The sequence below is a fragment of the Chelonia mydas genome, chromosome 11 (assembly GCF_015237465.2).
Source record: "Chelonia mydas isolate rCheMyd1 chromosome 11, rCheMyd1.pri.v2, whole genome shotgun sequence".
Classification (NCBI taxonomy): Eukaryota; Metazoa; Chordata; order Testudines; family Cheloniidae; genus Chelonia; species Chelonia mydas.
In genome coordinates this window covers 38,857,832-38,878,273 of record NC_051251.2, presented here as the reverse complement: position 1 = coordinate 38,878,273, position 20,442 = coordinate 38,857,832, and the positions used below count along the sequence as shown (strand labels likewise).

Genomic DNA, 20,442 nt, shown 5'->3' with positions numbered 1-20,442 from the left:
GAGTTAGATTATGCTGGACAAACATGGGCTAACAGGCACAATCCCTCCCCCAGCTCCCAGGCATACAGGGGCAATTCACATGCTGCATCTTACTTTTGGGTGATTGCAGCCTGCACCCCGCAGCACTCCCAGCTAGCTCTATGAGATGGCATGGAGAAAGGGCCATGGCCATGGCCCTGACTCTTCCTCATCCCCTCTGTAGAGACTCTTGGGGTGCAAGGAGGAAGCAGTCTTTGAGCTCCTCCAAGCATCGGAAGAACACTGGTGAGTCTAAATCTTCTGCATGGTGCATAACTGTGTTGGGGAAGGCTCCTTGTGCCTTCTCCCCACCACTCCCTATTCATATTCTACCCAGAGGCAGTTTGGTCCAGAGGAGAGATAATACAGAAACTGTTCTGATGTGAGCCTAGGCTAGATGAGGGATTAATATTCCACCAGCAGAAAAATAGGGAAGACACATTCACCTTGAAACCTCTAGCTATTCCAGTATTTTAACTTGTACATGTACATTTAGGCTTTTCCTTTTTAATCAGCAGATTCTTACAGTACATAAGTATATACATTTTTATGAGTCATGAATCATGACATTTAATTTTCTTCATCAACATTAGTGGGTATTTGTTTATAACAATGGGCCTGAGCTTATCTAGTACTAGACAAATTTTATATTACAAAATGATTGCTGAGCATAGGAAGGTGTGTTCATTTGCATTTAAATTCACTTTCAAAACAGTGAAATCCTGCCACCTTCTGGACAGTAACCAAACCAAGAGACATTTCTTATAGTCAGCCTTAAAGGATGCTGGAAAAAAGTACCCTCTACTGATGATGAACATTCATTGCTCTTTTTCACCACATTTTAAAAATTAAGTGTTAGGCTGTATAAAAATAATAGTTGTTATTAACCCACAGGCAAAACAATCATATTAAGTATTAAAGGGCCTCCCCGCTCACTAGTAATAGCTAACCAAGTTGCAAACAACTTTAAAATGTTCAATTCTTAATCTTTTCTGATAGTCACTTTGCTGCTCATGTTTATACTTTCAGGTCTGCTACCAAAACATAACAGAATTTCTATCCACTCAGTGTAAATAGCTTATTAACTGTTCAATAAAAATCCCTATATTAGCAGTACTAGTGATAAATGCATTAAATGAATAGATATAAAAACAAAGTCAAATGGGACAGAGAAAGATAGTGTGGTTTTCATGTTATGGTTGAATAAAATAAGTTATAAAGGCACAAGTGGGAAGCTTATTTCTCCATTCATATGGCATGCAGCACTTAATACAAATAAAACTGCTAATGCATGTAGGTGATCATCTGAAGTAATAAATGTCTGAAAATTAAGCATTTTAAATTGTGCTTCCAGGACTAATCAGAGGAAGGCTGCAGAATAATGCAATGCACAGTACCTTATTTTGGCTACAAAGCCTAGCTGTTCTTGTGCTTGGATGAGATCAGCCAGCTGTTTTTGCAGAGACATATCCTTACCATGGGCTTGTCTAATAAACGGATGCTCTAAAAGGTGGGTGACTGAAGGACGCTTTTCAAAATCCTTAATAAGACACCTGCGGAAATAGAGCAATAGCATTACACATATAGTACATGCTGTTTGATAACAAAATCATTTAATTTGACTTGAACATTAAACTGTTGACTTATTCTCTGGCAGTTCTGTCACAGAAACCAGATTGCTTTTTCTACTTATTGGTATTATTAATTATATGAGAGGACCATATTCACTTTTCATTTACAGTGGTGTAAATCTGGAATAACATTACTTAACTCAATGGAGTTACTTAACACTTATAACACTGGTGTAACAGAGCAGAATTGGATCAGTAAACATATGTCAATCTTTTAAAAAAGAGTAAACAGCATAAAGTACAGGTTTGCAGCTTTACTATAGTCTTGTTTGAAGTATCCATTCAAAGTAGCTTTCATCTGAGAACAAAGAGTAAAGTCCTGGAGTAATTAATTTCCTACATATTATCCAATGGGAATTCTGACTGAGTGAGGACTGCAGGATTTAGCCCAAAAAAATAAATGAGTAAGTGAACACTGGTCAGAACAATTTGATGCCAAGTTTTTAATAAACTAAGAATGTTTTCAATGGGCTCTTACATACTATGGTGACGGGCATTAGTATAAGAACCTTGACAGGTAAATTAGTAAACCTACTTAATATAGATCAGACTAGACACAAATGACTCAGACTTAAATGCTAACTAGGATGGGCAAGTTCAATCGCTGACAGGGTCAGGTGATCTCGTAATGAGCAAACAGACAGAGCTTATGAAATTAACATGGAATAATGCTTAACTAATAAATATCATAGCATACTGTCAAAGATCTAAAATCTAGGAAGCCATGATAAGAAGTATAATTCAGTGCCAGCACAGTAAAGCTGGAATAATATGCTCCAAATAGAGAAATGCATTTAAACTATCAGATTTTTTTCAAAACTGTCCTTTAATTTCTTTTTGTATTAGTTTGTTCAATTTTATTTAGTTCAGTAATTATACTGTGATTATAACATTTTGATCATTTGAGAATCAGCAAAGGAAAAACTATATTACAGTATACATGGCAATCCTAGCATGTATCTATCATTTCAGGGAATTCCTACTGGACTCAAGTGCAAGATGAGATTGTCTGAATAGATGCTTTAAAATTAAAATGTTTTACACTTCATATTTACCGATGTTTCATGAAGCAATTACACTAAATATACATTTAAAGAAGTCTTTCCTTTACATGAGAAAATTTGCCAAGCAGAAGATACCATTTTACACAAAAAGTGCAATGAAACTTTCATACCTTTTATAGCACTCAATACTCTACCAATAGCAATCCGCAGACTTTTAAAATTATATCTATAACATTATACATTTTAGTTTATTACAAAATGCACTAGCAAATTATTAAAGCTCAGCCTCACCTTGAATATTTTCTAGAACATTAAAGCCTGGTTCCCAGAATAATCCTGCAACATCTGTCTTTCAAAATAATTTTAATAATTGTGGTTCATCCGGACCATTTTCACAGCCCTTCTCGTTGACCATCATCTAGTCCAGAAAAGACAGCCTGTAAAATGTTCTGTCAGTTTTACAATTGGTCAGGGGAGTTTTGCTATCTGTTAGAACTGGAGCTTCCTGATAGACAAACTAAACCAACAGAACCTACATTATCTCCATTCCTCTGACTGCGGAGCTATAAATACCACTCCTGTCCTGCCATGAAAAGAAATCAATCATTTGTCTTTTACATGTTCTGAGTCCTTTTTGTTTTGTTTTGGGGTTTTTTGTTTTTTATCCATGATTTTTAAAAGTGAATGCACTCAGATATAAAATATTGGGCATGTCAATCTCCATTTAAATGTATACCTTTCTCTTTTTTGTGTGTGAGTTGTGTAAAAGGAGAGCGAATACTATAATGAAAATAGAGAAAAACACAAAACAAGCAGGTATTCAAAGTCTCATATTCCTTATTTAATAGAACTAGTGATTAACTTTATTTCAAATGTCTACCATGGGGAATTGGTACTGAAAAGTTTATATTGAATTCATTTGAAGTTTACCACCCTTGACAATACTAGGTTCAAAGACAACATTCCAATTGTTTTAAGGCAATAGGGTTAGAGTGAAGTCTGCACAAGAAATGGGATAGCTAAAGTGCTGTTAAAAGCACTAATAGCATGGAAACTTTTTATCTTACTGTGTTGCAGACACTAGGACAAATTCTGCTCTGAGTTACACCACTGGAAGTCTATAGAAACTCTGCTGACTCGGCCTAGAGCCTCTGATAGATGGTCTTACATGTAGGGATGGCCCAGGGCTGAAGCATCCAACTGTCCATGGTACTGCATGTAGTATATTATAAATTACCGACACTATACTGTGGTTTTGTCACGGATTCTGGTAAATGTCACAAAAATATAGTAAAAAATAGAAGTTAGAGGCATTGTTTTGTTCTCCCATTTTTAATGCAATTAAAAAGCACAATGCTTAACACAATTATTATTAACAACAACAAGGTGGACAGAACATAAGGCAGGATAGAGAACTATCAGGTTAAAAATATTTAGATAAGTTAGATGTATTCAAGTGGGCAGGGCCTCACAAAATTCATCCTAAGGTATTTAAGAAACTAGCTGAAGCAATCTGGAAACCATTAGCGATTATCCCCGAGACCTCATGGAGGAAAGGTGAGATCCGAGAGGACTGGAGAAGGGAAAATATAGTGCCTATCTTTAAAAGGGGCACAAAGAAGACCGAAGGAATTTCCAGTCAGCCTATATTCAATACCGGGGAAGATACTGCAACAAATTATTAAGCAATCAATTTGTGAGCACCTAGAGAATAACAGGGTAATAAGTAAAAGCCTACATGGATTTGTCAAGAACAAATCATGCTAGACCAACCTAATTTCCTTCTCTGGCAGGGCTACTGGCCTAGTGAATACGGGGGAAGCACTAGATGTGCAATGTCTTGATCTAAGTAAGGCTTTTGACGTGACATTCTCAAAGCAAACTACGGAAATGTGGTCTAGATGAAATTACTATAATATGAGTGCACAACTGGTTGAAAGACCAGACTGAAAGTGTAAGTATCAATGGTTCACCGTCAAACTGGGAGGATGTATTTAGTGGGATCCTGCAGGGGGTTTGTCCTGAATCCAGTGCTATTCAACATTTTCATTAATGACTTGGATACTGGAATGGAGAGTATGTATAAAATGTGGGGATAACACGAAGCTGGGAGCAGTTGCAAGGAATTTGGAGGACAGGATTAGAATTCAAAATGACCTTGGCAAATTGGAGAATTAGTCTGAAATCAACAAGATGAAATTCAGTAAAGATCAGTGCACAGCACTATACTTTGGAAGAAAAATATCAAATGAACAAAGACAAAATGAGGTATAACTGGCTAGACAGTAGTACAGCAGAAAAAAATCTGGGTGTTATAGTGGATCAGAAATTGAATATGAGCCAACAATGTGATGAAGTTGCAGAAAAGTCAAATATTCTGGAATGTTAGACACAGGAGCTAACTGTCCCACTCTACTTAGCACTAATGAGACCTTGGCTGAGATGCTGTGTCCAGTTCTGGGCACCACACTTTAAGAAAGATGTGGACAAATTGGGGAGAATCTAGAGGAGAGCATCAAAAATGAAAAGAGGTTTAGACAACCTGACCTAAGAAAAAAGGTTAGAAAACTGGGCATGTTTAGTCTTGAGAAAAGAAGATTCAGGGGTAACAAATAGTTAACAGTCTTCAGATATCTTAAGAGCCGTTATAAAGAGGCTGGTGATCAATTGTCCTCCATGTCCACTGAAGGAAGGACAAGAACTAATCAGATTAACTTGCAGCAATGGAGATTTGGGTTAGATATTAGGAAAAACTTTATAAGGATAGTTAAGTACCAGAATAAGTTATTAAGGGAGGTTGTGAAATCCCTGTAATTGGAGGTTTTTAAGAACAGCTTAGACAAACACCTGGCAGGGATGGCTTAGGTATACTTAGTCCTGCCTCAGTGCAGGGGGATAGACTAGATAATCTCAAGGTCTCACACAGCCCTACATTTCTATTATTCTATGGATTTAGAAGCTCCCATAGGGGAGAGAATAGTCAGAAAAATGTATAAAGCTCTGGAGCCAATTCTCCCAGATGGGGTCCTGAAATTCATGGTAGAAATGTCAGAAATGACAGACACATTTTGGAGACACCACACCATCTTTGTAAACCAACTCCGCTCTTTAAAGAATATTTTTTAAATGATCATTTTGGCTGAAATTCCAGGCCCACTGAAGTCAATGGGAGTTTTGCTAATGGAGCTGGGATTTCACCTTTTGTGTTCAAAGGTCCCACCTTGGTCCAGATTCCCTCTGAGACACCAGGACCCCAATGCCTGCCTTTCTTCTTGCCCCCTTATAGGCAGGGGAGGGCAGAGTCACCACCAGCACATCACATAGGCTGACCTATAAAAATCCCCCACCCGGAGGAAGCAATCCAGAACTGCAGTGAAAGCAGCAACAGTATGATCAAAGACACACTTCACTGTTCCATGGACCATGTCCTCACCCTCCAAAGTCAATAGGACTCACCTCACAGAATACTCAGTTTCTGCAGGTAAAAGAGGGATGGTGAGGAAGAAAAGGAACAACTTGACATGGGATAAATTGTAGGCAAGTTGCTGGAGAAAGGGTCATAAATAATGTGACATGACTGGGGGGATTATTATTGGAGGCTGTATTTAGCAAGAATTTTAGTGTATGTTAAATACTCTTCCCCTCTCCTTTGTCTCTTTTTTGTCTATTTAGACTGCAAGCAGTTGAGCTGGGACCTATTTTATTGTTTATCCATAAGTTTTGTAGCGAGAGTGGCTTGAAGCTTGTACGGTAGCTGGAAGTTTTCAGGGACTCTTTACTGAGAGGTTGACTTTTATGAGAGGGGTCAGTTGTTAGATTTTAGTGTTGTTATTGTCTCCATGACCTGTCATAGGTGCCTGAAGATTAAGATTGTATCCTTCGTGTTAATATTTTAATAACTCTAATTAACTAAATAAATAGAAAGTGCCTAACATACTTTGGGCACTAGAGGAATAATATTAATATAACAACAACAACAGGGAAATGAAAGTTATCTCTGCTCTGGCCCACTGTTTCACTGCTGTATTCTGTGAAGCCTCACTGTTCCACACTGCAGCTTATACAGAAGTTTGTTCAGCTGTTTACCACTCTCTCCTGACAAGCAAAAATTCCCAAATATCAAAAGTCATGGATATTGTAACAAATCTGCGGCCATCTAGGACTTCACTTGAGTTAGAGGTGAAACTCCATGAACTCATCACGCTAGAGACTGATGACACACAGCTGATCAGTCTGGAGGTGATGAAGGGCTGTGGCCAGCTGGCAGATCCTGTCCTGGAGGAAAAGGAGAAGTTTCTTACTAAGAAGACACTGAATTGTTCTTCACTATATCTTGCACCACCTATGTGAGGTATAGACATCTTTCACATGTGGTGCTACATATGACTCTTGGAGATTGTTGAGCTTCAGCTTGTATGATAGGCCCAACCTCAGCCAGGAGCCACAGGGTGATCTCAGTATATTGGTTGCACTGAGTTGCATGGTCAGACAGAAAAAAAGTATGTGGAAAAATAGAGAGTAAACTACTGAGTACAGTAGTTCCTTATCTAACCAGTGGACATATACAAGTAGGGATACTTCCAGTGTTTGTGACTGGTACACTAGGCTTCATCTCTCTGCCTTAGTCCCCAGTCCTGCATAGGGATCTTTATGAGAGACCTTTGAGCTTGTGCGGATCTGACTGCAGATCATCTACCCTGTCCCTGTTGTGTTTACTGCCATTCAGCAGTGTGTGTTCCAACTCACAATGGAAACTGGACTGTACAAACTCCATATGTTCACATAACTTATTTTTAGGCAGGGAAACTATATTAGAATAAAGAAAAGGAGGACTTGTGGCACCTTACAGACTAACCAATTTATTTGAGCATGAGCTTTCGTGAGCTACAGCTCACTTCATCGGATGCATGCTGTGGAAATCGCACAAGACATTTTATACACAGACACCATGAAACAATGCCTCCTCCCACCCCACTCTCCTGCTGGTAATAGCTTATCTAAAGTGATCATCAAGTTGGGCCATTTCCAGCACAAATCCAGGTTTTCTCACCCTCCGCCCCCCCACAGACAAACTCACTCTCTTGCTGGTAATAGCCCATCCAAAGTGACCACTGTCTTCACAATATATTAGAATATTTAAGAGGGATTGAAATCCTGGAGGGAAATCTGGCAAAGTCAGGAAAAAGTATGCAGAAGCAGGAGCACATACCTTTGAAATACAGAGACATTTACATTTAAAAGATGAACATCTACAGAAGGCCTAGCACCACTTTCTTGATTAAAATCCTGGGCTTTATGCCCTACAGCAGAAGTCCTGTATCCTCGCACACTGCTCGCATGGTTTGGCTCTGCTAACATTCTCATGAGCTACTTCCCAAAGTGTTTTCTTTTATATGTTTTTAAAAGACCGTAGCTCAGAGGCAGCTATGGACCAACCACAGTCCTGTCTGCCTTATTGTCAAGAACATATCAAAATGTGTGTTGCATTATCAAAAAGATATTTAAAAGTTCATATCACTAAGGAAACTGCTCTCTGAAGTAAGAAAAGGCTTCAACTAAAATATGTTCAGGTGCCTATTTGAATACTCATCTAGGACCAATTTGGACAGTTAGTCTAATTAACATGATCAGTCCAACATCAACTGTACTGTAACTACAACTAAAAACACCAAGCCTACTGCACCTGCAAATTAATTAAATTTGTTTGGCCCATGGAATTTATAAATGAAAGTCCAAGCTTGTGGGACTTCTACTTCTCATTGTACAAATTGGCTCAAAAATCCATTGCAAGATGTGTGTCATATAAGATACGCTAAAATGTTGTTCAGATTTGGTATGTGTGCCTATAAAATAAAAAGAGGGGTAAGTAAGTAGGGGTTGAAAAGGAAACAAATACTGTACATGTTGGCCTTGACGAAAGTCAATCCATTACTTAATTTGAAATTCCAGTATCTTCCATCATGCTTTCTTCGCTGAAAATTAATTCTCAGAATTCATTAGTGTCACTACATTAAACATAGGTTGCAGTCATTTGCTGCAATCTCACAGCCAGGCTCCTAAGCACCATTTCCATTCTGCCACAATTACAGGCAAAGATGAAGCATTTATTAGCAGGGAACAAGAGCAGACACCCACACATAGGCCTGTCTAAGATAGCTTCTAAAAATTCACTGGCTGCTTGCACTTGGACGATAACATTGTTGGAATTGCTCTGTCTCAACAATGTAATCTGCCATTTGCAACTGGCAAATCAGATGACTGAAAGGGGGAACTATTTATCAGCAGTCATGAACAAATATTTACTAATGAATAAATGGAATGAAATAGATTTTATAAGAGCACCAATGGTGGTCTGAATATTTTGTAAGCTCAGAAAGAGAAAACTATTACTAATGCCCTTCATTATTCCAGCCAAAGGTGATTAGACTAGCATTAGTGTTTCTTTTTGAAATTCTTTTTTTTTTCACCAGAGTGATTACAACCTCCATAGCTACAAAATTGTTCTTTAAAAAAATTGATTAAGTGAGCAGATCCAGACCTCATACATATTTTTAGGCATACTTTATTTTATTTCCAGCATTTCATGGACAAAATAATATACCTCCAAGAATATTTTAATCCAAGGTACTATGTTTTTAGATACACAAAATGCAGAATGACCTTTATTTAAATTAAGTGGACAAAAACAGGAACAAAAGTAAGGTTTCCATGAGAGATCACAGGGTGTCTTTGTGTTGCAGATGTCTGTAGCAGGTACAGCAGAAAACAAAATGGTAACTGAATCTGCAGCAGAGAGAATATATCTTCTCCTGTGAGAAGATGCAGTGCACACACAGCAAGTCATAACAGATACACATTACACTCACCAAAGTGTCAGTCACTGCTATGGGTCTGTCTATCCAGGCATTTACACTGCATCCATCAATGTGATATCTAAATGCCTGTGGATAGGCAACCCTGTCCAGCTGTGATAAGAAATGCCCCAGTTCACACAGAAACTTTCCTGGGATTCAAAAAGTGCACTTTCTGGATCCAGTCAGAACTGGAGGTAGAAGGGCCATAATGTTGCAAGAAAGGCCAGTGTCTCAGCCTAATTTGCAAGCTAACAAGGCTTAGATAGTTCTTCGCCCAAAGTCTGAATAAATTTCATCCAAACCTGTCACGAATGAGGGCCTGCATCTGGGCCCAGGGTCAGCTAGTAGCTAACCGTAGCCAAAATTCCTCATTGGCCAAATCACCTGATTGACCAAGCAGCACAGCCAGAACTGCTCTTAAGACCAGCAGTAGCACTTGGCCAGATATTGTTCAATGCTTACACCAGCAGGTGTGATTGCTCCTGTGCCTGCCTTGTTTCTAGCCTTCCTCAAGCCCTGTTCAGCTCAGACTCCTGTTTCCTGGTCCCAACTCTGACTGACACTGCTCCAACTGCCAGGTCTGACCACCCATGCCCCAGTCCAAGACAGGTGCAAACCTTTACAAGTTTGCCCATTGTCAATTGCTGAATACATTAGCTGCTACATCTCAGTACTACTTGGCAATACCTTGATGATTCAGGGTAAGATTTATTTTTAATATTTATTGTTTCAATAACTCTGCATGGTCAAAAAAAGTCTTAAAATACACATCAAAGGGTTAAGCCCCCAAAACAAAACTGAAAAATTAATAAAATCCAAGGCATGATCATGCTCAATTAATCTGCCTTTGGCTAACCCCTGCTGTTTGTAGAGTGGAAAAACACTATAAGGCAAGATCAGCAAAGCCAGGTCTATATGACAGTTCAAACATTTCCAAGCACTTGAATCAGTTACATGTGTGTGCTTACAATAAATTTGCAGCTCTCTCTCTCTCTCTCACACACACACACACACACACAAAGATACTGCGTTAGATACTTAGCATTTTCTTCTCTTTTAGTTTCTATGGATTTGTGCTGCCATTTAAGAAAAAATAGAGTGGAAACCACTTGTAAGGATCTCACTCCTAGTGAAAATGAACCCGCAATGAACAAAAAGTGAAGTCCTGGGTTTTGTCAAAGCATTCCAAGGAATTAAGCTCCCTTTATAGTGATGCGCAAATTAGACTGTAAGGAACTATGGGAGCTAGTGTTTCTTGAGTCTGGGGTCCCACAGTAGCAGTAGCAGGACAAAGCACGCTTCATCTATGTCCTCTTCCAACCTTTCTGGAGCTCCTGCATCCTGCACAAGCCCTACTGTATCTTTCACTGCATGCACATCTTGTAAGGGCTGCAAATACACATCTATTAGATGTGCATGTTGTAAAAACACAAGTATGGTTCTTACAGAATACAGACGCCCTTCTTGCATGGAAAATTAAAGGGGGGCTTTCATGCAATTGCCCTGCACCAGTTAGGTCTTTTCCACTGAGGGTCACATGCTAATTAAAGTGAAGCTACTTCACCGTAAAGCAGGTTCTACTGAATTTTATCAAAAAAGGAACAATTTTAGAAAATAAAATTCACATGGAAGTGCTTATGGCTACATGTTTCTATTCAGCTCAGTTATAATCTCAGTGGGAATGACTAAATCAGACGTGGATCCTTTCACTTTTAAATTGTCAATTTGGATTTGACTCAAGTCAGTACAGAATGTGACCAAAAGTGGGGGCTCTCCAGTGGACTATGTGGAGTGAGTTGGTGGGCTCAGTCCAGTTCCTAGTGCCCAGATGTATACATTGCATCACGAAAACCACCAACACAGTTGGGATTATTTTGCTCCTTTAGGGCACATCTCAAGGGTGAGATTTAGGATTGTTTAAGGCATTGAAATTAATCTTCTCTTTCACCCCCAGGTGGCTTGCTGTAGCCAATGTTTTTCCTGCTGACCAGTCTCATCTCATTGTTTCCTGGTGCTCTCCCCATCTGCTTGATGTACATACCTGTTGTCTATAGTCTTACACTGAGATAGTAAACTTTTCAGAGCAGGGGCTGTCTTGTCATTATATATTTGTACAGTGCCTACCACAAGAGGACCCAGGCCTGTAGGTGGTACAATAATACAAATAATAAACAATGGCTGAGTTGCAATGGCAGATTGCTGTGGGGAAGCATGTTCTACTCTACAGACCTGCTCTGTGGAGAAACAAAGAATGTCATTCACTAGTATCATCAATCCAGCATTTTTCACCAGCTTTAAATCCATATAAAATCATTTTTTAAAGTGAACAGACACTGAGTGGCAATGAGTGCCTAAGGATAGCACAGAGCATACTGGCACGATCCATTATATCGAAGCCTCATCAAAGACATTTTAACCCTTTCAGGAAAAAGAAATTTTTAACAATCAGCACTATCATCTCTATCACACTCGTAAGAAGAATTCTGATTAAGTTAATACTTCCCTGTTATCAACACTGAAGAAGACCAAACATCAGGTTCCCAGTAGCTGGGAGTGAAAAATAAGCTCTTTTGGAAGGTTGCTAAGTGGTTAATTTTCTATTCTTTGTTCCCTCTCTACACCACCTGCCTCTGACTGCTCATCCCTGCCTCTGTCTTCCATGGAGCTCTCTGGCAGATGCTAGTTAGTCACATGCAGCAGACAGGTGGAGGGGAACAGGCACATCATGAATTACATTTGTAATAATGATCCAATGATGATGTGTCCCTTTCTCTGAGGCCTCTCTGCCTCCTGTTCTTATTTCTGCCCATCCCCCCACTGCTACTCCTGTTTTGAAAAATAAAGAGAAAACAGTGGCAGATTTACCTACAACATTTCTGTTTCAGTCCTAATTCAAAAGGGCACAGACAATACAGACATTATTGTCTACAGAGCTGCAGACCGATGCCCTTTGACTAAAAGCACACTCTGTGACTGTATGTAATAGGTTAAATAGGTCTTGTATCTCAAACCAGCACACCAAGAGAAATAACATATTTTACTTTTCCTTTAGCTACAATCAGAAACCAAGATAAAGGATTGAATTTATGACACAATGGTCAATTATCACATGCATAATATAAATTTTATTGCACAGAACACATTTACGTCTGCATTGATCTGCCATTTGGTAGCAAATACCATAAATTATTAATCTTCCCTAATGACGAGAGAAATATTCTAATACTGGAATGTCAACAACTATTTTCTTAATAAGTCCTCTTTCAGTTGGATTTTATCACTGGTCATCATGTAATCTAAATACCTACAAATGTTAGAAAGCTAAGAAAAGCTCAGTTACTGTGAAATTATAAAGAAAGGTGTAACCATAAGAGACCACAACTGCAAGCTTTGAAAAAAAATGTCTATGGAACATCTCATGTGGTTTTGGCTCGCCACACACAGGTGGACATTACTCTGAAGGGTGAGGGATTTAAAAATAACAGATGGCATTTTCCAGAACACTCGTTGCTGGCCTAACTCTGCTCCCATTGAGAATTTTAGCATTGGCTTCAACAAAAGCAGAGCTAGGCTAACAGGATGTGGTTTTGAAAATCCTGTTGAATATATGATGATGAAGTCAGGATAAAGTCACAGCTCACCTTTTCCTTCCTCAGGCACAGTGTTTCCCCTCAGACACTCACGGCCATATTTGGCTTTCAGATTTCTCTTCCCTAGAACCAATAGGTCATTGATGACCTAATATTACAAAAAGTATTTTTTGTCCTCAGCTTGGTAGGCTCTCAATGTGCTCCCCTTTTTGCCAGGTCATTGTGGCACCCAGATGATTTCTGCCAGATGAAGCATATAAGGGGCTAGAGTTGCAGCGAGGAAAACAAATTCCAAATGTGACAATAAATTGCTAAAACTGGATGCAGCTGGAATGAAGACAAAGGAGGTTTATATCTCCTCTCCATCAGAAGAGCATGTGTTTAATGAGATTTTTCCCATCATGCAGTACAGACGAGGCCTCTTTTTATTCTAAGTCCTCTGGGAAGAAATCCAACAAAGGTGCCACCTGAGCCCACAAGCACCAGTCACAGGGCACATCTGCATCTCAGCTGGGAGGTAAGAGTCCCAGCTTGCGTAGACAGACCCGCACTCGCTCTGCTCAAGCTAGCATACTAAAAATAGCAGTGTACTGTATCACAGGCAGCAGCCTGGGCTAGCCACCTGAGTATGTACCCAGCCGGACCTCCTTCTCCTGAGCTAGCCTCCTGAGCTGCTGCCCATGCTACCCTGGCAACACTGCTATTTTTAGCACACTAGCTCAAGGAGAGTTAGCATCTGTACGTCTATGCAGTCTGGTCATCACACCGCCCAGCTCAAATGTAGATGTAGCCAGAGAGAGCATAACCACTTGGCACTTAGGAATATACGTATCATCTCTACACACGACACAACAAATGTATTGTAAGAAAAAGATTTAGCAAGGTCAGTGTCCCTGATCCCTGGGTTTGGCTGAGCTGTGCCACCTTTATATCTCCTAACCCCCCCAATACTGAGGCTGGCAAGGGACCAGTTTGGCCCTTATGCCAGCTAAGAATCATTGGAGCTTAATTGTATGTCCAGAAGCCACAGCCCCACCCCTAACCCCCAGTTGTCACACAAGGGAGAGCCCCTACCCCCACACATCCATCACCCATCCCAACCCTCTATATTTTACTCTGGTGTGTTCAGCCCCTCCCCAACACACAGGACCTGCAACCCCACAGGGCCTAGCACAGGTTAACTTAGCCTTTGTATGGGCCACTTGCTACTCCCCTCTGAGTATAGACTTTGCTGAATGGTGAGTGTGATGGGTTCCCCCCGGGGTGCCCCTTGGAAATGAGGTACCACTGAGTACCGTGACCCACCAGCCTGGGCTCCCTCTCACACTGTATTTCTGTGAAAGCTGCAAAGCCCTCCAGCCTGCACTTTCACCAGCATTCATACAGGTCCCACACCCAGCTGCAGTTACACGCAGGCTCCCTAACCACCAGCTTCCCAGCCTGGGACCCCACAGCAGTACCATCCTGCCCTGGTCAAATCTGGCCTGTATATATAATACCCGGTCTGCATCTCCCACAATGTGAAGAGGACCATGCACACTTGTGGTAATCAAGCAGAGATTTTCCCGAAGCACTCCAGTCAAAGCTCACTCGTTTAGATTAAACAAAAAACAAGTTTATTAACTATAAAAGATAGATTTTAAGTCATTATAAGGGATAGCAAACAGATCAAAGCAGATTGCCTAGCAAATAAACAAAAAACTCAAACTAAGTTTAATATAATAGATAGTCTGCTAATTCATATCCAGTCTCTCACCCTAAGGGATGATACAAGCAGGCTTCAGATTCTTAAGGGACAAGCTGCACTTGCTTTACAGCTTGGCATCCCCAGGTGTTTCATACACAGGCTAGAAATCCCTTTAGCCTGGGCCCAGCCCTTCCCCCAGTTCAGTCTTTGTTCCTCACGTGTTTCCAGGAGTCTTCTTGTGTGGGGAGTGAAGAACCCCAGATGATGTTACTCCCTGACTTGTATAGCTTTTGCATATGGTGGGAACCTTTTGTTCCCAAAGCTTGGTTCCCAGAGCAGTTTGTGGAAAAATACTGACATCCCAAGATGGAGTCCAGCATCATGTGGCCTGGTCACATGTCCTTGTAGTCATAGCAGCCATCACTCACAGGCTGTCTGTAGCATTCTCAGGAAGGCTCACCAGATGGGAGATAAGCCTCTCCTAAGGCCTAATATTTTTAATGGCCCATTACCCTGAATAGATCCTTTTACAACCAGCTATTTAGACTGAAAGCATCTTGTCTAGTGGGCGTTACCCAGGTGTAACTACATTTGAAGTACAGATACATAGTCAGTATTTATAACTTCAATAGCTCAGACATAGGTGAGAGGTTTTTCGCAGGAGTGGATGGGTGAAATTCTGTGGCCTGCGTTGTGCAGGAGGTCAGACTAGATGATCATAATGGTCCCTTCTGACCTTAGTATCTACGAATCTATGAAACAGTGCTTCTCCCACAACCACACACCAAACATGATGTATACATCAGGGGCTGGAAGGAATGGCATGCAGATCTGCGCCTCATGGCAAGTCTCTGTAGGAGGCAGTGTGGTAACAGCACCAAACTGCAATTCAGGAGACAGGTTCAATAACTGGCTCTCTCACTGAACTGCTCGGTGACCTTAGGCAAGTCACTTCTCCCTCCTTGCCTCAGTTTTCCCATCTGTGACATGAGGATAATAATAATTACCTCCTTTGTAAAGGACTTTGAGATCTAGCAGTAAGAGACAGGCATTATTGATGTCTCCTTTCACTGCCAGTGCAATGCAAAGGGGCAGTTATCAGGGAGGAGGTTCTGATCGATTATCTAGTTTATATTTCTTTTCAGTTTTAGGCCTTTATTTGTCCTATCACTGTTTCATTGTTAGTTAATTCTCTCTCTTTCATGCTGCAAAAATATATAATACACAAAAGCTGGATCCTATGTTGGTGGTGCTCTAGCCTATCTACGGGAGATAGAACAAGTTGACTTGAAAGGATTAAATCTTCCCCTGAAAATGGAGCTACTGGAAGAGAAATAGATGTAGAGTTTCTGTTCTCTCTGTTGCATTAGAATCACAGGTGAATCCTCCAAAAGAAATGCCAGGTATAGTAGATCCTGAACCACAAGGATCTCCTGGAATATTGTCTGGACATCCTGAAGAGGTATCAGACAACTGGGATTTTCCTTGCAGTATTCTCTATGTCTGGTGAATGAAAAAATATGTGTGAGGTGAGGGGAAAGAAAATCTACATAACTCATTGTAGAAATGCTCATGGAAAATGTCTGTGTCCAATATATTGGAGAAATAATTCAGGAACAGCCAATATCATCAGGATTTCTGGTATAGAGATATTTGAAATTGCTGATCTCTCACCACATCCTTGTGTTCCTCTGATTTCCACCTCTTGACCATCTCTTAAGCCCTCTCTGTCTAGCACTATCCTAAGACCTTTCTTCTCTAGTGAAAACACAATGTTAAAAACACTTCAGAGTCACTTAATGCTTTCCCAGAGCAAGCCTTAAGAATGGATGCACCATAGAGTGGCATGTGGCACCTTGGTTCTCATAGGGGGTCCCAGCAGCTGAAGCACTGGGACTTTGAGCAGCTGCAATTAAGGCTTTCTTTCCTATAAAGGAAAAGATGGAAGTAGTCAGAGTATTGTGAGCCACTAGGCTTTGAGCTGAGCTGCAAGAACATCTTGGTGGGTGTGATAGGAGACTCTTTGGCAGGTTGCGCAATGAAGAGTGGAGTTTAAAGAAGGAAGACATGAAAGAAACTGGTACTTCACAGGCAATTCTTGCATTTTCCTTTGTCTGACTGGCACTATGCTCTCCCTCATCCTGCTCAGTATTCCTAGTATTGCCTATCTTCCTCCTCCCGCTCTTCTTGGTACTCTGTGGCAATGGGCAGCTGAGAAAAGCAATAGGATAAGCCCAGTGAAACAGGAAGAGAATCAGCAGCACTCAAACTACTGCGGCATCAACATTAGTGTTAAGTGGTATACTCTATTGGACAAAAGGTACCCCTAAAAGTTTTTAGATCTCTTTAAAGATCTTTTAGTTCTCATTAAAGAACTCGTCTCTTCTCTGGTTAGTTGAAGGCAGTGAACTTCACTGAATACTCTTTTTCCCCCTCACCCTGAAAACAGCTCCCGTGTGTGAAAATATGACCTCTGCAATACTGCCAGGTTAATGAGATACAGGTTCAGCTGCTGAACATGGACTACTTTAAACTTATTCTATACCTAGATTTTCTAAGATTTCAGAAAAGTGTGAAGTGGAGAACATGAGTAATTTACTCATTTGTCCTGCTACCCCAGTTCTAGCATCTCCTTCTCTTTTTGACATTTGCAAACACTGCTCTCTTCCCTCCCACTGAGTAACTGACAAGTTTCTCAAGTCAAACGTACATCGCATCCCAAGTGAGAAAATACAGTAATATGGTCTTTCTCTGTGTCACATTTTTGTGACCTACAGCCAGAAAACTGAGATCATAAATGAGACATCAGTGAGATCAAAATAGGGCCCTTAGGATCTAGATGATCAATTAGGAGATATAAATTACTCTTCAGTCTGAAACTCAACCTTGTGATGCATGGCTATAATCATGTTTTACATGAAAACGTAATACAAAACTCTAAATTAAAAAAGTTAGGAAATCCGGTTTCCATCGTTTTTACAATCAGTCATTGATAATATATGTGTTTATTATTGTGTTCAATGCTGGAGACACTAAATCTTGAAATTTTACATTTTGAGCTTACTACTCCCTGAGTTTCTTAATTATTTAATTCCCTGCAGCTTGAGAGAGACAAATTAATTTCAGGATCCATAATAGCTAATTGTTGGCTAAATAAATTTAAAAGGAGGTGTCTGTCCCTGGAGATACCGTTGCTCATTTTAATTAAAATGATCATTTTCTGATGTAATGTAAATAAAGGTTATTGTAGCCTTCTGCTCCAAAAACATTAACTCTTCTTGCCACTTCCAGAGACACTGCAATATTATATGTGGTGCTTGAACTCTTTTTAACTAATTTGTATCTTTACTCATTTTACCATTTACCATATTAACATTCTTGCATGAATTCAGAAACACCACATGTGTAAATGGTGCTCGACACGAATTGTTACCATATGAGGACATACGTTAATGTTGCAGCTGCAAAAAAAGAAGTTTAGCCTCATAAATTTTCACAGTCATAGGATGGAGTGAACTTTTCAAACCTGAGATTTTATTTCAATTGAATGAACATAGGTAAAAGTCTATCATTTTTAGTACGTATCAAGGTGGCAATCGATGCAGTTGTTTAAGTAACTTTATAGATAAGCTTGGTAGAATTTGATTTTTATTATTTTGATGGATATCGATATTTATTTCTAAGCTTTTTTTTCCAATTTTTATCAAATTTTCACAGTTGCAGGAAATTATAGGGGCTCAGACAGCAATTATTTAATGACAGTAGATGCTGAGATTCAAAAAGCTAAAGCTCTATAACCATTAAAACACATCACATGTCAAAATATACAAAGTAAACATCCTTAAATCAAACCACAGCTCTCACACAGCATTTTTCTTACTTTGCCTATCTGTAAATTTTTATCATCATTGATGGGAATATATTTTCAGTTTGTGAGTGTGCAATGAAATCAATGTTTACCAACTTTACCAATAAAAATCTAATCCTTCCAAACCTACTTATAGGAAATGACATGCCATTTTGCTGTTGTCTGAGATGGCTTGATAAAGGCTATGTCTTCACCACCAACAAGGTGTGTTTCTACAGCAAGCTAACTATCTCATTAGCTATATCATTGCAAAATCCTAGTGGAGACAAGGTGCTGTAGTTTTTACCTCAACGTAGCTCGTCAAGGTCAACACTAGGTAAGGGAAGGGAGAGAGTTTTGACCTCACCTATGTACATCCAGGTAAAAACTACCTGTGCTTTGTGTCCACTGAGATTTTACAGCAAAATCACTAACTCAAGTTGTGCTAGCATTCTGTGGATTTCATGTTAACAAAAGTAATTTACCTTTATTGCCTACAATCGGCTCAAAAGCTAGATGAGAAAAACACTACACCTTCCAGCTTGGAAGTTTTTACAAATTACTGTGATATGTGAGTGACTACTTAGAATACAAAAGGCTCTCAGGGCAGGAAGAACATTTTGGCATTACATCTGGAGCACCGCTATTACTCTGAACAAGGCACAGAAATATGGAAAAGAAACTACATTGCCTAAATTTGCCAGTGTTGGCAAGGATGAAATCACTGTATCAACAGAACTTAAGTCAAAGGTATGCTTAGCTGAAGCAGCATGCTCCGTTTTGTGTCAATACACAGGTCTGGACCACAACTTGAACCAGATAAGCTTGTTATGCAAATGATGTTGGCCATCAGGAGAGAAGTAGATAATGAAATTACTACAAAGCCAACCACTCATCACAAGGGTGACAGAAACATCAGGCAAGGTCCTAACATATGGATAAAAGGCAGTAAGGAATTTATATAATCATTACTTTTAATTTATCATAACTAAGCTGTCATGAGTCATGCATTGACAAATGCATAACTAATGCATATAAATGAGCCAATTATCAGTAGTGGCTAAAAGGTTCACAGCTGTATAGTCTGATGTTTTTATTATTATAAAAAAAATGAAGGTTTACTAATGTAAACTGAACCCTGGTTAAAAATGTTTCGTAACTTCACCTCTTATGGGAGATTGCAAACCAGTAAACAAAATGTGGCAATGTCACAGCAAATTCCATTCCAATGTTCTCTTTCATGAAACTACAAAACTGGTAAATTTATTGCAATTGTTGTATTGCTTCAGATATCATTTATGTTTAAAACACTGCTTATTAGTACACTTCACTGCTTCACTGTGTATGTTACTGTAAAAACAAAAAGCAGGTTCAACGAATTTGGAGAATAGCTGTTGGGAAACAAATAATTAAAATTGATCAGATTACAAACGTATAATTTCAGGATATCAAAAAACTGAAAAGACAAATATTACACTGGATATATAAACCACCAAACCTTGACTCCTACTATAGAATCATTTATACCCTATTGGATTTCAGTGTTCACATTTAATTAAAAGTTTGAATAAAAGTCAGGAAGTGTTAAGCTTAATTTATTGTATTGTTCCCAAGCTCTGAAAGGGTTTCCAAGAATGAAGGCACCAAGAAGGAAGCGTGTGGAGGACAACACTGAAGCAGGATGTATCAAATAGTTGAATTTTGTTCTCATATTTACCAACTGCCTTGTCTCTACACAACACAAACAGAATATTAGACCATCGGTGATGATTTTCTCCCAAACATTGGCTGACCGCCACAAGCACCTCAAG

General features: G+C 39.6%; 1 protein-coding gene across 1 annotated transcript in view; it reads right to left on the bottom strand.

Moving 5' to 3' along the window:
* MYO3B (myosin IIIB) overlaps positions 1–20,442 on the bottom strand; it is a 298,357-nt gene that overhangs the window by 208,930 nt on the left and 68,985 nt on the right. Inside the window, exon 8 of the mRNA XM_043525586.1 lies at positions 1,416–1,571. Within this exon, the coding sequence (XP_043381521.1) occupies positions 1,416–1,571 (156 nt within the window). The remainder of the gene's footprint in view (positions 1–1,415; positions 1,572–20,442) is intronic.